We start from the raw sequence: 15903 nt of genomic DNA on the forward strand, positions 1-15903 counted from the left end.
AATATAAGCAGTATTAATTAACAAAAGATTCATCATTATTTATCGTGCTCATGATGAAGCTAACGATTACACAACTTTGGAGCCAATATGTGAAATAAATAGTCGAAGCAATTTAAGAATGTCACTAAGAACTCAAATGGATTTAAATTTCAAGAATAAACAATCGACAATAGCGTCATATTTAACGAAAATATCACAATTATTTATATTTGTATTCTTTTATCAAATTATATTAATTTATGATGTGAGTGAGACAACTATTTATATAGACGTTTTAAAAAGTATTATTTTATCAATTTATTAAAATTAATAATTCATCCAACTAGTCCAAGTCGGACCGGAAAATTTTATAAAATATTTATGGATTATACCATATTAAGTATGAGAGGTATTGTCCCGTCTAAAGAGAAGTTACGAAAAAAACATTTATGTATCATGGGATTCTTTTCATCCAATTAAAGTGTGACATGTTTTACGAAATATTATTGACTGTAATTTATTTATTTATTTATTTTTAATTCTGAGAGGTAGCTCGATGATCAGATCTTGAGTTTGCTCCTTAATAGTCATCAATTCGAATCTCCGCAGGACAATTGAGGTGAGTACCCGATTGTAAACTTTAGGGTCCATGGGATTTGTCGAGTTGCAGGTAAGCTAGCCCAAATACCTATGGTTATTAAAAAAAAAAAAAAAGATTTTTTGTTTTGTTTTGTTAAATACAGTATGAAAATAAATTAAATACAACTTCCCCCTCCAATTTACACAAGAAAACAAAGTAAAACAGCTATTTTGTCTTTTACAAAAATTATATAATCCCCATTGATATTGATTAGCTTTTGAAATACTATTAATTAGAATACGATTTGACATTAAATTTTTTATAAATATGAGAATGACTATAATGAAAAACATGACAATTGACTTCTTATCATTTTAGTCGTATGATCTTCCAAGAAGAGATAGCGATGGTTTACTCACGACTAGTAGGCCTCCTTTTCATAATTGGAGTGTCTCGTCCGAGGATGAAAATCGAGTTAGTCGAAACAAATAATTTGATGCACAATCTACATTCAAAGTTGTGAGTTAAATAACTGTCATATTCACATAACGAGAGGACTATATACGGTTTTTAATAGAAAAATATATTTCTCTATCTATAAATACTAATAACATAATAAAATCATGGGAGATTTTCATCAACTTATTGACATAATTACAATTTGGTCCCCAAGCTATATTTCTTAGCAGTGTCATCTCGAATTTTCAGTTTTATATTGTCTTTAGTGCTTAGGAAGGGGGACTTCAAGAATCTCGCAGGGGTAGGGTCGTCTGGGATAGGCTAGGCTTAGGGAGGGAATGAGGGACGAAGGACTGGGTATGACATGTACTTCTAGGGATGGGGTAGGAAGAAGATACGTGATATGATATATTCAAGTATATAAGAGAAGATGCTAAAACGACATAAGACTTTGTAAATTATATTGTTTAATTATATCCAACTCTACATTACCATCATGCTCTTGTTAAGTGGAAGGACTATATAAATTATAACATGAAGTGTTGATAATTGTTTAAAACTAACCATATTGATCCAAATTGACCATGACATGATGTGCCTTGGACATACTAGCTCGATGAGCAAGTTTAAATTTATTTAGTGATTATTTCTTCTCTTTATGCTTTCTTTTGATCCAAAAATTGAATTTATAACATTTTAAAGTAAAAATGGTATGAAGCACATGACTTGCTATGAATCAACATTTGTTCGATAAGTATTTTGTTAATAAATTGAACGGAAAATGAGTTTCTACATAAACGCAATTTTTTTTACTAACAATTCAATTCATTTATTATAATTAAATAAAACATAAGACCAAGCTAAATTCAACTAGCACTAAAAAATCCTATCATTATCAAGTTTAAAATGTTTTAGAAGGTCCAATTTTTCACAAAGTAAATTTCAATGAATTAGTTATTTCTCAATAAATTAATTTAAACAACTTTCAAATTTGAATTAGTTTGTTACCTTGTTACCTTTTCTTTAAGAATTAAAGAGAAATTTGAATTAGGTAACATAAATAATGAGACTTGGAACCAATTACACGGATCAAAATGTCCAAATGATAATGAACCAAAGAAAAATAATGAACCAAAAGTCAAAATCACAGCCTCTATTTCTTGATTAAGTGGTCCTACTCTTTACAATTTCTAGGAAGCAAAACCCATCAACTATTATTTGATTATATTGTGAATTTGATATACTAAGGCAGGCCTAGAGAAAAAAGCAAAACAGACCAGTTAAGTGTTGAAAGGATTCCTTGCAAATCAGCGAAAGCTATCAATTGTGGACCTCAATTTGTAAGCCTAGGGAATTGGCTAAGATAGCGATCGATTGAACATCAAGTAATTTCTTATATAAATTATTCTTATAAATGTTTGCAATCAATTAATCGAGAGCTTGTTTGGGAGTTATTTTGAGAATTGATTTTTGGACCGTTAGGAGAAAAGTGGGGCCCACCTCTGAAAGAAGAAGTCAAATATGATGACTGGAATAGTGAAATAACGATCAAAAAATCAATTTTTTGGGGAGAAAAATCACTCCCGAACGTAATCCAATAAAATGAATGTTTTTTGTTGTAGATTGATGGAATGCATTTGTTGGAAAAAAAACGTTGTAAACATAAATGTAACAATGAGTAAATGTTTATATTATGTAATGAAATGAAATGTTGAGAAGAAGAATGCAATAAAATACGTTGGAGACATTAGTATAATAATTAGTAAATGTTATAGTCCATTTATGCAATTAAAATATGGTGCATTTATTAAAATAAATGGTATAAATTTATTTAGTCTTAATTATAGAGTGAAAAGACCAATTTAATCTTGCTCGCCAAATATAAATCAATGCATGTCATCATTGCACCAACTGATCTTGAAGCTTTTGGAAAGATTGGCGGTTTGATTGCAAATAGATTTGATGAACTTATTGCAAATATGTTTATTAAGTCATTGTTTGATAGGCTCACATTTTCTATGGAAAATGAAAAATCAATACCATATTCCAACTTTTCATGTATTTGATAGGTAAAATTTTTTATGGAAAACAAATTCCACATTTTCATGCCACATTGACATTTTTCATGTTTTGGAGGAATTTGAATTCTCATTTTCCGCTTTACTGTAGCATTTTTTTTTTTGGATAATGGAAACAAATTTTAAGAATTATTGTAAAAAAAATATTTCCATTTAATTGACAATTTTCATATAAAACAAAGTCAAACGAACACTAAAAGATAGATGATTTTCATGAATTTTTATTTCGACAATGGAAGCAAATTTCATCCCCAATACGAGTAAAATATATCCTTTTAATTGACAATTTTTATGTAAAATAAAGCCAAATGAACACCAAAAATACTTTTATTTTAACATTTTTCACGTAAAAAATTATACCAATCAAACACAATAATTTACAATTCACAAAAAAATAATTTCTAGGCAATTAAATTCTCTGAAATTCGTTTTCTTTTCACCCAAATTTCATTTTTATAATCAAACGTACCCTAATTGATAAACACTTTGAGTGAGTTCTGTCCCATGAAAAGGGCCTAACCAGTTGAATTTATTGAATTATTTTATGAGAGAAATTTGACTAAAATATAATGTACTAATATAAAAAAATAGAAAAATTAAATAATTCTAGGGTAGAATAAATAATAATAACAATAATTATAGTAATAGTAGTAATAGTAATAGTAATAGTAATAGTAATTCTACAATAAAAAGTTTTGTTCACTCTAACATATTATCACATTAAACCCCTGTTTGATTTTTATTTTAATCCGATTTCAATCTCAAGTCAAAGTCAATTAATTTTAAACACACATTTTAAGGAGAGCACAACTTTTCAGCTATATATTTCTTCAACTTTTGTCAAAATTTGATTTTAATTTATGTCAAACATGGGCTAAACTTTTTTAATTTCTTTGACCACAATAATAAAAAGCGAGCTGCACTAATTATTAATACTATTCCGACTATTTAAATTAATTATTAATTTAATGATGCAAGCTTGATGACAATCTAAGATCATTTATAGGTTTACCTAATATTAGGTGGTGGTGTATTTCAATGACATTTTACATCAACTTTTTACATCACCTATACTTTAATTACTTGTGGTGTACTAGAATTCATGATTTGGTGACATGTTCAACAATTGATTAGACCTATCGATACTCCATGAATTTCAAATTGAAAATAAATTCTAACTAAATTTTCGACGTGTTAGAACTAGGGATAACAGCAGGAGAGGATGCGATCGAGATGGTTCTCCTTGTCTCATCGAAAATATTTAATAAACTAAGAATATCCCATCTCTAAATAAGAATTAAAATATTCTAATATACCATCTCATTTCTTCATTTACTTTATTTATTCAAATGCAATTTTAATTTAGAAACATAAAATTAATAAAAAAAAAAAAAAGGGTTATAGGTAGCTTGAGGAGACTAATCACGAGAAAAAAATCCTTCAGAGTTTCTGTATGTGTTAAACCTTGATATGTTGACTATACAGTAAAACTAATTTTGAAAGCTAAGTTTTTGTAGATTTTCTTTTGAAATATATTTTTGGATAGTAATATTCCAAAACGAATTCAGGATTTGACTAAAAAAATTTAAGCCGATCTAATAGTTTTTTAAAAAAAAATTCCACATAGGTTTTTTTACATAAAATAAAAATATTAATATAAAAATTTTATGGGCCAGAAGCCTAGGCCAATCTCTTTTCAAATCCGCCACTGATTTTATTTAATAGTAATAAAAATATTTTATAAATAATAAGCCAATTAAAAGATGCGATTGTTGATGTCAAATATCTTACATGAGTGTACTCGAGCTCGAATGAAATGGACTCGAGCTATAATCACGAAAAGAGCTTCCTAAAACCGGGAACAAAGGTAAACGTGGAGAAAATACACACACGCAAAATAATAAACAAAATAAGGTAATGTGTATCTCTAATGAAGCAGGTGAGGGTTGTACTTATGTATAGAAAAAAGATCCATCTGATTAGAACGGATATTTAATTGAGTTGAACTAAAATAGGTAAGTATACTATGACACTGAGAATATGATATCGTATAATTAGTATGTGACTAGTTATTAGAGAGTAGAAGTCGAGATCCATGATCTTGTCGTACCATTTTCAACATCAGTAGTGACTAATAAAAAAAATTATTTATATCCAACTTAAGATAAATTTTTAAGCAAAACATCTCTTTTTTAGTATTGGGGCCAAATCCTCATTTTAGTAATGGAATCTTAGCATGAAATTTTATTTATTTATTTATTTTAAATAGTTGGACATAAATGGAAATTTTACAGGAACATGTACAATAGAATGAAAGTTTTAAGAGAAAGGAATAATAACATTCGATTTTTTGCGGATGCTATTACTATTCTGTATTTTAACAAAGTTAAAGGTTCCCTCTTTGTTTTTTTTTTGTACTTGTATTAAAAAAGTGCAACATATAATTTTTAATAGATAAATATCGACTTTTTATAGTTTAAAATTAGTTGATTTTCAATGAGATAAAATCTAATTTTTTTTTTTAAATGTTAAAATTTTTATTACAAAATGTAGTAATTTACAATATTAATTATAATCTAAAGAGATCAAATCAAGATTAAAACATACTAAAATTCTAACTCATCTTCATATTTTTATTTGTACCCCACTTGTCTAATATATTGTGTCAAATTTATTCTAAATTGATTTAATATTTTTGATGTAGTTGCTTTGTCTCCTTCACATCTAACCTTTGAGATGCCTAGAACAAGTGGGTTCACATTCTTTATGTATAAAATGAACTAGTTTTAAAGAAATGTATTTCCTCCCGAATATAGTGACAATCTCTGTAGAGAATTGAGATCAATATTCGATTTGTCAACATAATTTTTATTCGAAAAATTAATGAAATGTTAGAGACGGGAATATTTCACTATATAAGAAATTGTTAAAATTGTTACCATATTGATATATTTTTACTGTACAAAAGAGAACAAGAAAATCTTTTAAAAACTAAACCTAGTATTTTTCCTCTCAACATCCTAATCACATGTTGAATACAAGAAAAAACCACGTCAATTTGAGAAGTAAATTTGACACAATCTTTCAATATATCACCAGAAGTTAGAGTCATTTTAATATCAAGTCTTTTTAAATTAAATGGCTTATTGAAATTCCAAATGGGTTTATTCTAATTACAACATGAAATGTTATCTTTTGTTTAGAATGTCACACATGATAAATTGATCTATTATATTTGTTACAATATTTTTTAAGTGATTAGTCACAAGGTGAGCCAATTGTTAAAGTTGTTACCTCAAAAATTTGAAATATATTAAATATCATATTATGTGAGAACTATTTTTTAAATGATTATTACTTTATTGTAATTCAATTATTTCAATAATATCTTACTTTTCATTTTTCAATATGTAAATTTGAGAAGCACTTATTTCTTTCCCATAATGGCAATTTATGCTGCCACTTTTTTTTTTCTTTTGGCTTCTTATTTAACAATTTTTTCCCCCAAAAATCTCTACACCGACTTAACTCCAAATAATTGATAAACTTTGACAACCATAACTCCAAATCGAGAATTAAGGCATTCCATTATAAATAGCATACACATTTCGAATCAATAAATTCTAATAATTTTATCAACTTATTTCGAACAAACTAGTTGAAAATCATTCTACAATCCCCTATGTGCAAACTTGCAAAACTGCTAGTTGTAACACATCATTTATCAAGGAAACTAATGGCATGTTATGAGGATGTACATATATTCTTCATTTCATTAATATCATAGTGTTCAACTTTGAGCAGTAACTCGAGTCTGCTCTAATTTTGGATAATTTTTCTTAACATGACTAGTTGTCCATACCTGATGTACATGTGTTAGTCTTCTTTTCAAATCATTGTGTAATTAAATTAAATTAGGAGTGTTCAGTGCAGTGTGCCGCTCATCCACAATTGAATCTAGTCTTGGACACAAGCGAACAACAAAAACCTCGTGCGAGTAATTCATTGACTTGTGAATCAATACGTAATCAATGAGTAAAAATACAAATTTCAATTAAAAATATTGACGAGTCGCAAGCTAGCTCGCCTTAACCATCCCACCACCAAAGGACGAGTTGGTGGGATGAGCTGGATTTTTGAAAATGAGTCAGCTCACACTCAACTTGCCTAATATACGTGCACGAGCTGTCCTGCTTGGTAGGTCGAGTCAAGCCCAATGTTAGGCAAGCTGAATGATGCGGTTCGATCAATTTATCATTCCTACATTGAATAACAAATGATTGAATAGTACTTTCGTTCGGTTGGATTAGGCTTTGGACTTATGATTTATTTCTTCTTTATGTCTCAAAATGGAAATTGAGAAATTAAAAGAACAATGATGCTATATTGATCGAAAATATGTGACAGAGTCACAAAAGTCCTAATCGAACACTCGCAATAGGGGGCGGAGGTCATTTTCTTTTGGAAAATTTTTATTCACGCAGGTTTCACACACATTAAAGAATGTCAAGACTTCTGTCAAGTATTTTCAATCAACTCAACTTAATGCATGTTTGGTAGCAATTTTTAATCCTAAAAAATCAAAATTTTGACCATTATTTCACTATTTATGTTGTCTTTTTATTCCTTCCTTTCTCATAGGTAGGATCCACTCTTCCATCCAACTATCAAAAAATCAGTTATCAAAATCACTACCAAACATACCTTTAATTGTTATAAGAATTTATATTTGAAATTACTAATCAGTGAGGCGCATAGTACCTTCTATTTACTCATCAACACATAGGCGCGCGTGTTTTCACTTTGCCACCCACTACTCTTACAACAACCCAAACTCGCCTCTCCACCGTACTCTCTCTCTAACCCTGTGAAGCTTCAGTACACTCACACCTCGAAGCACAAAACTTCCTTGACAATAAGCAAAGCCCACCTCCAGGATTCCCCGCCGGAGTCCTCCATGGAACCCCGACACGGAGGTGCCCGCCACCGTACTCCGGCCAAATGCACTAGATCCTAGGTCTACGTCTAACCTTTGACACATGTCACAGCAACACTTAAAATTGAACTACCAAACTCCCATAATACACAATCATATGAAAAAAGCAGTGTCTAGTTGAAACAGGAAATTAGTACATTGATTAGTGCACAGTAGTTGAGACTTGAAATTTCAATTATAATGGCTGCACTTAGCACCGCTACCACATCAGCGGTGGAATCCACATCCGTTGCGGTGGCGTTATCCTCGGAGGAGCTGGCTGCCAAGGCGGCGCATAAGAGATATGAGGGCTTGGTGATGGTACGGACCAGGGCTATTAAGGGCAAAGGAGCTTGGTACTGGGCGTATTTCGAGCCAATTCTTGTGCATAATTCAGATACTGGCTTAGCTAAGGCTGTAAAATTACGGTGTTCCTTGTGCGAAGCTGTTTTCTCCGCCTCTAACCCGTCCAGAACCGCCACTGAACATCTTAAAAGAGGGACTTGCCCAAATTTTGCTTCAGCTCCTAAGCCTATTTCTTCGGTGCCTTCGTCTTCTCCAGTTTCTATTGCTAATATGGGGTCTAGTACTAATACTTCGTCTTCTCCTCAGCAACCCCACAGTCACCAGCGGAAGCGTAGTTCTTCTGGTGGTAGTCGTGGCGAGGGTGGAGGAGGAGGCAGTGGAGCTTCTGTAGGCATTATTACGACGCTATCCCCTCACAAGATACCGCCATTGGCCATTGTTGATCCTTCAAGATTTGCAGTGGAGTTAGCTCACCCTCCTGTAATTTCAGTAGCCAGTACTAGTGTTGTTGTTGCATCTGCTAGTGCAAGTCCTCGCGGTGGCGGCATGTTGTATGGACAGCAGCAACAGCACCAACTAGTGCTGTCTGGTGGAAAGGAAGATTTGGGACCTCTTGCAATGTTAAAGGATAGTGTAAAGAGACTGAAGAGTCCCACTGCATCAACTACACCAACATTAAGCAAATCCCAAGTTGATGCCGCACTGGATTATCTTGCTGATTGGTTTTATGAGTGTTGTGGGTCAGTCTCAATTTCAAGTCTTCAGCACCCTAAATTCATGGCATTTCTCAACCAGGCTGGGTTGCCTACAATTTCACGAAGAGAAGTCTTTGGGTCGAGATTAGATACTAAGTATGAGGAGCTCAAGGCCGAGTCCGAGGCCAAAATTCGAGATGCAATGTTCTTTCAGATAGCATCTGATGGTTGGAAGTCAAAGAATGATGGCATTTTTGGGGATGACAATTTTGTGAATTTGACAGTGAATCTTCCCCATGGGACTAGTGTGTTTAGGAGGGCAGTTTTTACTAATGGTTATGTGCCTTCTAAATATGCAGAAGAGGTTTTGTGGGAAACTATTACTGAAATTTGTGGGAGCACAGTGCAGCAATGTGTAGGTATAGTTTCAGACAAGTTTAAGGCTAAGGCATTAAGGAATTTAGAGGATCAGCATCCTTGGATGGTTAATCTTTGCTGTCAATATCAAGGTTTCTATAGTCTGGTTAAGGATTTCGGCAAAGAGCTCTCGTTATTCAAGAACGTGACTGAGAGTTGTTTGAAATTGGCAAATTTTGTTAACAATAAGTCTCAAATTCGACATAGTTTTCATAAGTATCAATTGCAGGAATATGGGAATGCTCATTTGCTGAGAGTGCCTTTGCGCGGTTATGAAAGATCAGATTTCAGTCTAGTTTACACAATGGTAGAAGACATACTGTGTTCTGCACGGGCGCTTCATTTAGTATTCTTAGATGAAGCGAACAAGAGAATCTTAATGGAGGAGCCAATTGCTAGAGAAATTGAAGAAATGATGAGGAATCCACATTTTTGGAATGAATTAGAAGCGGTGAATTCTTTGGTTAAGTTGGTGAAGGCAATGGCTCAGGAGATTGAGATGGAGAAGCCACGGGTTGGACAGTGCCTTCCACTTTGGGAAGAGCTTAGAGTGAAAGTAAAGGATTGGTGTTCTAAATTTCACATTGTTGAAGGACCTGTGGAGAAGGTGATCGGCATGAGGTTCGAAAAGAATTATCACTCAGCTTGGGCTGCGGCATTCATACTCGATCCACTTTATTTGATTTCGGACAGTAGTGGGAAATACTTGCCGCCCTTCAAATTTTTGACACCCGAACAAGAGAAGGATGTCGACAAGATCATAACAAGGCTTGTATCACGGGAGGAGGCACACATTGCACTTATGGAGTTGATGAAGTGGAGAACAGAAGGGCTCGATCCAGTTTATGCTCAAGCGGTACAATTGAAGCAAAGGGATCCTAGTACCGGAAAGATGAAGAATGCCAACCCCCAAAGCAGCAGGCTCGTATGGGAAACGTACTTGACCGAGTTTAAGTCATTAGGGAAAGTAGCAGTTAGGCTAATTTTCCTTCATGCAACATCGTGCGGTTTCAAATGCAACTGGTCTTTACTTAGATGGGCAAGTGCTCATTCCCATTCAAGGTTGGGCATGGACAGGGCGCAAAAGTTGATATTCATGGCTGCTCATTCAAAAATCGAAAGACGGGATTTATCCAATGACGAAGATAAGGAAGCAGAGCTATTTGATTTGGAAAACGCTGAGGACGATGTGCTCAATGAGGTTTATGTTGATACATCCTCTGTGTAAGATTCCCTATTATCCCCTTGCTTTGCAGCCTAAGTTATAGATCTTCTGTTTCCCAATTTTTTTTCCTTTTGATTCTTTTTACTGTGGTGGTTCTTTCATTGCTCTTGGAAGATTTTGTGGCAGTTTCTGAGAAAGTGGGATGTTAGTCATATTGCAAGTAGCTATTCACTCTTTAGAATTATTGAGGTTAGAGAATGGCTTCTTGTTTAAAAAGATAAAAGCCATTGAGCAGAAGCTGCAGAATAGTGGGAAGTGTAACATTTTTTGTTCCTTTCACGGTCTGGATTGAATAAAATTTATTCAAAAAGAGAAGGTTTTTGTTTTTCCTGCTGCCTAAAATAAGTTTATACTCTTGTTTGCAGTTTGATAAGCATTTTTGTCATTCCTTCACTGTAGATGCATTTTTCTTCTTGATAGATTTTGCTTGTTATATATGACAAATAAAGGTTACTATGATTATTACTGAGTTAAAGAAAATAGCAGGAACATAGACCTTCTACATTTTGAAGAACTGGAAGTTGCTTTTCATTGACATTTTACCAAAGACGTTAGCCATTGATCCTCCGTTTCTGCCAAAAGCATTTTGAGATTTAAATGAAACTTTTGTTTCTCATATGAATTACAATAAAAAGATACCATTGTTCAAGTATCTTGAGTTGCTTGATTATTTAAATATATTGTGCCTAGTATCATCGAGATTGAAATAATAAGACTATTTTTGGCTATAACTCAAAATGTCCCATTCACTGTGACTCCGATTTATTCTCTTTTCTTTGTGCTATAAAAGCTGTTATCGAGGCTGACTGCAATATAGATGAGGTTTCACTCGGCCAAGTTTTACATATTGTTGGACAGTGTTGAGTCTTATTGTAGACTTTTAACCTCTGACCACAGATTGAGCTAACATTGGATATTTCATATACCGCGTGCACTTTTTCTCCATTATAGAGAAAAGCTTAAGTTCTGACATTGTGGGTGAACCAATATGAATCTGTGGTGTGGTTTTGCTTGTTTTCTAGTTGTTTTTTGTTTCTTATTGCTTTTGGAATTGCTTTTGCTCAATCTAATTGTAAGTGAGATAATTAATTAGCATTTCTCTTCGTGAGTTAGTTCTTTCTTTTTTATTAGACTTCTCAGTCGACAGTCTTTTTACTAGAGCAATATTGGCAATAAAATATTATATTCTCCTTCCTACTGCTGAGAATGATAATTTATTCATACTTCTTGAGTTTTGTCTGAAGTACGGATTGAAATGTAATGCCAATTCAATTTTCTTGATGGCAGAAGCGTTTGAAGTGGACATTTTGAGACCGGAAAGAGCTCCATATTTAGCTAGGAGTCGAGAAAAAATGTCAGACGTTTGAATTGAATATCTCAATCAACAACCTGAGAAGACACACTGTCGACCAATCTATCTGGAGTAGCACTTCCAGCTGTTGCTATAGCATACCTATCTTCTGGATTATGTGCTTTTGACAGAGTCGAGCCCCACCACGAATGAAGTGGAAGTCTATTTCCAAATTTTGGTGGTTACATAGGGAGAAAAAGGGGCTTCAATTAAATCATATTAGGTAACTTCTCGTTTAAACGTTCCAAAGCTTGTGATCGTCATACAGACTCATTGGATGATGCTCTTCATCATTGCGAAAAAGGTGTTGAGAGGACCCCAAAGTTGAAGAATGCTGTCGGCATCAACCAACACAAAAGATGCTTGATAGCGATTTGATAACTAAGAGGAACTAATTTTCCGGGTTTTAGTTCGCTTTGAGAAGTGGAAAACTATAATTACCGGGTAATTGTTATAGTATTCTTATTTTATTGCTGTAATGTTATTCGACATGTTCATAGTTCATGAAGTGCTGTAAAGTTTTCCTTGTATCTTTTACTGTACAAAAATGAGCTTACTTATACATGATTTATGAGATTGAAAATATGTTTCTTGTGTACATACGAGCGCNTGTATCTTTTACTGTACAAAAATGAGCTTACTTATACATGATTTATGAGATTGAAAATATGTTTCTTGTGTACATACGAGCGCATATACATACATATACATATAAATAATACAAGTTTTTGTGTACAAAGTACTAAAATATATGTTTTCCGTTTGAGTATTTGAAAAAGTATTTGGTCGAATACATGTTATAATGTTAATAATCTGGCAAAAGTACCAAGTACTACCAAATATATGGACCATATTCTTGGGTGTGTTGACATTGTGGATTACACACTTGGATTTGTCTCTTTCTTTTATAACATATAGTGTAGATAACTTACTTTGTAGCTTGTTTCTTGGCTGGTTTTATTTTCACCCTGAATTGATTTAAATTGAAGGATAAAGATCTGTGTACAAAGCTTTTTTTTACAGAGGTCTTACCGACCCTTCACATGGGGTCGGTCTCACGTGGACCTTGATGTAATAAAAAATGAAGAAAAAAATCTCGACCCCACTCCTTTGTGAGAACCTTATAAGGGTTCTGTAATGTGTTGGGTTATACGCCCAGCATTGCCTTAAATTGAAACCCATTTTACTACAATTTCCATCATATTAAATGAGAAACATTGCGATTTATCCAATCTGGAAATGAGGAACATAACGTATTTTATATGTAGGAGTAAAGACTATTCAAAAAATTCAACCAAGACAAGCTCAAGTCTTTGATCCTGATAAACTCGAAATTGACTACATGAATCATATTTTGTTAATCTGATAAGTTCACCACTAGGTCTAGATGTACTTGAAGATATAAAACAATTATATTTTTCGCAACTACAATAAATTGTATTAGTTTTCGTATACCGCTCTCTTGAAGCATATTCTAAACCGTTTCAAAAGGCGATAAGCATAAATTTTACTCTCACATGTGTGGATGTGAGTTTTTAAATGTATTAGAAGAGATCAAATTAGGAATGTATATGTAGAGACTAAACAAAATACAACCAACCTTAATAAATAGAGCAATGCTTCATGTACAATGAATTTGACAACATTGTCGACAATATGTCACATGACATGTTGTTATTGGACAGTTTAAAAAACAATCAATCTTTTCAATCAATACTTTTTTGTCACACTCATCATTGTCAACAATATTGTACAAATAGATTAATTGCAATAAATTTAAAGTTAACTAGATGAATCTTGTTTCACTCTCCGATTGAACTGCTAGATTTGAGTGGAAATATAAAACAATTAACACTCTTTGTTTTACATATTTTCTCAGTGAGTGGATTCTTCAAAAAGCGATGAGCACACATACTGCATACTCACGTGCGTAGACACCCCCCGATTACCCATATCAAAAATACTTTTTCCCCTTAACCTTTTCAAGATTCACCCAGCCACCCACCCACCTTGACAAACAAAGGAAGGTGAAATAAAAAATCTAGTGATCCAACTTTTAGGTGAGCTAAGAGGGTAGAAAAGTACAATAATGGAGTAGAGTATTATTATGCTACCTTTGCCTTTATGTCATCTAATTACTCATTTAGTGGAGAGACAGAAATTCTTGTCGGTAGGGATGAATGGGTATTTGTCAAAATTCAAAAGAGTTATAGCAATACTGACTGCTCACCAACTGCTAATTAAAACACTTACCTTTTTCTAGAGGTTCGATTATTTTTTCCTGTATTCATACTGTTGTTCATTGACTCCACTTAAGATAAAGCAAGTATAATGATTAATATAGGATGATAATTTCTCGTTTTCCACCAGAATCTTTCTTTATTACAATCCTAAAGTCATTTTCGTTAAGATTAATTCACAGTTGACAATGTTTGTGTTACTACAATTTTACTTTCTTGTGAACCTTAGTCAATCGTAGGTGTAAATGACTAGGATTATTTTTCTATTACTAATATTATGGTGTAAAAGAAGATTTGCTTATGAAGAGTAAATCTAGCTGTGGGGTTTCTTGGTTTTCTTTTACTGTGGTTCGAAAGTGCTACAACGATTTACAAGAGTGACATTTCAATTTCAGCACAATAAATGAGAGGAGGGGTAAACCACATTGTTAGAACTACCCATAAAAAGGGTTATAGGAGGGTAGCCTAGCAATGCGGGATACAATTAGGGTCTTGACATTCCGCTAATCTTTTCAGAATCAACATTCACGACGACCCGTATTATCAATTAGGTAACTTCACGAGTCAGTATTCTATTGAAAGTAGCTCTCCCCATGTCAACCCACAAATTAAGCCTTAACCAAGCAACGCGAAATATAATTCAGCTCTACTATGTGTACATAAAATTTTTGTCAGGATTTTCATAGAATACACATAGCAACATTCAATTAAAGAATGACTTTTTGTCAGAGTTTTTACAGAATACACATAGCAACATCCAATTAAAGAGTGGAAAAAAAAAAGTCAGATCAACCAAATACTGCCACATCAACATTTGTTACTTTTACTTCTGTACAAACAAAAAAATTCAATATAATTAGGGTCACTGTCGGTCAACTTTTTCATTGAGAACAAATTGAAAATGAACGACAATATTGTAGAAAGGAAACATGAGGCAGCATCATTAGTAAAGTGGAAATGAAAGAATATAGAAGATATTTTCTAGGTTTAATTTGAGGTACTCTACTACTGTTTCAATGTTGTAAAAATGGCTAAAGGCTTGCCGTATGCTGGGCTGTAAACCACTCATAAATTCAATCACTTTCCAACTTGTTGCCAAAAGTTCTCTTTCATTATGTTTTCTATTATGTACCAAACCCCTTTTTTTATCTGGTAAATAAATTTGTATTGATCAAAGTTGAATACAATTATTCTAAGCATACCCGGGCATTCAAAATAAAACATGCATGTAAATCCCTTCGTTTTATTTGTTTGCATTATTCCTGTAATAGAATATATTGCAAAACAAGTATTAACCTTTTCCCTAATAATTAATTACTCCAATTTCGAAAAAAATTAAAAATTAATTAATATATTACAAATGATGGTACATATTACAATACAATTACGCTACATGTGCAGAAATTTTTGACAATTTTTTTAACAGATTGTTAGCTGGCAATATTTCATTAAATGTTGGACAAAAAATAAAGTTAAATCAATGAATACAATATTGCTACCTCATCATTTGTAGAAGTAGCTTAATTCTTACTTATAAGTGCTCTGCATCAGTAATGATCCTTTGTTCAATGTATGATACCATAGAATAGAATCTTTTC

The 15903-nt window shown here is 32.8% G+C and overlaps 1 protein-coding gene across 4 annotated transcripts; it reads left to right on the plus strand.

The window, feature by feature from the left end:
* The first annotated feature begins 7858 nt into the window (after positions 1-7858).
* LOC111398488 lies at positions 7859-12650 on the plus strand. Of its 4 annotated transcripts, none has more exons than XM_023025407.1 (2): positions 7859-10713; positions 12002-12650. In XM_023025407.1, the coding sequence occupies exons 1-2, from the start codon at positions 8273-8275 to the stop codon at positions 12009-12011; spliced, it is 2451 nt and encodes an 816-aa protein (XP_022881175.1). In that variant the 5' UTR covers positions 7859-8272; the 3' UTR covers positions 12012-12650. The 4 variants fall into 4 exon arrangements, with proteins under 4 accessions (XP_022881175.1, XP_022881174.1, XP_022881176.1 ...); XM_023025406.1 differs by having other exon boundaries at positions 7859-10667; XM_023025408.1 differs by having other exon boundaries at positions 12005-12107.
* Positions 12651-15903: the final 3253 nt, after the last annotated feature.

Source organism: Olea europaea, chromosome 8 (assembly GCF_002742605.1).
Source record: "Olea europaea var. sylvestris chromosome 8, O_europaea_v1, whole genome shotgun sequence".
NCBI classification, from domain to species: Eukaryota; Viridiplantae; Streptophyta; class Magnoliopsida; order Lamiales; family Oleaceae; genus Olea; species Olea europaea.

Bases quoted from the DNA above. Each gene is read 5' to 3' on its own strand.
- LOC111398488 (XM_023025406.1), top strand. From the start codon at position 8,273: ATGGCTGCACTTAGCACCGCTACCACATCAGCGGTGGAATCCACATCC. The intron at 10,668-12,001 runs CTGAGGACGATG...TCTTGATGGCAG, and splicing joins GCTATTTGATTTGGAAAACG to AAGCGTTTGAAGTGGACATT.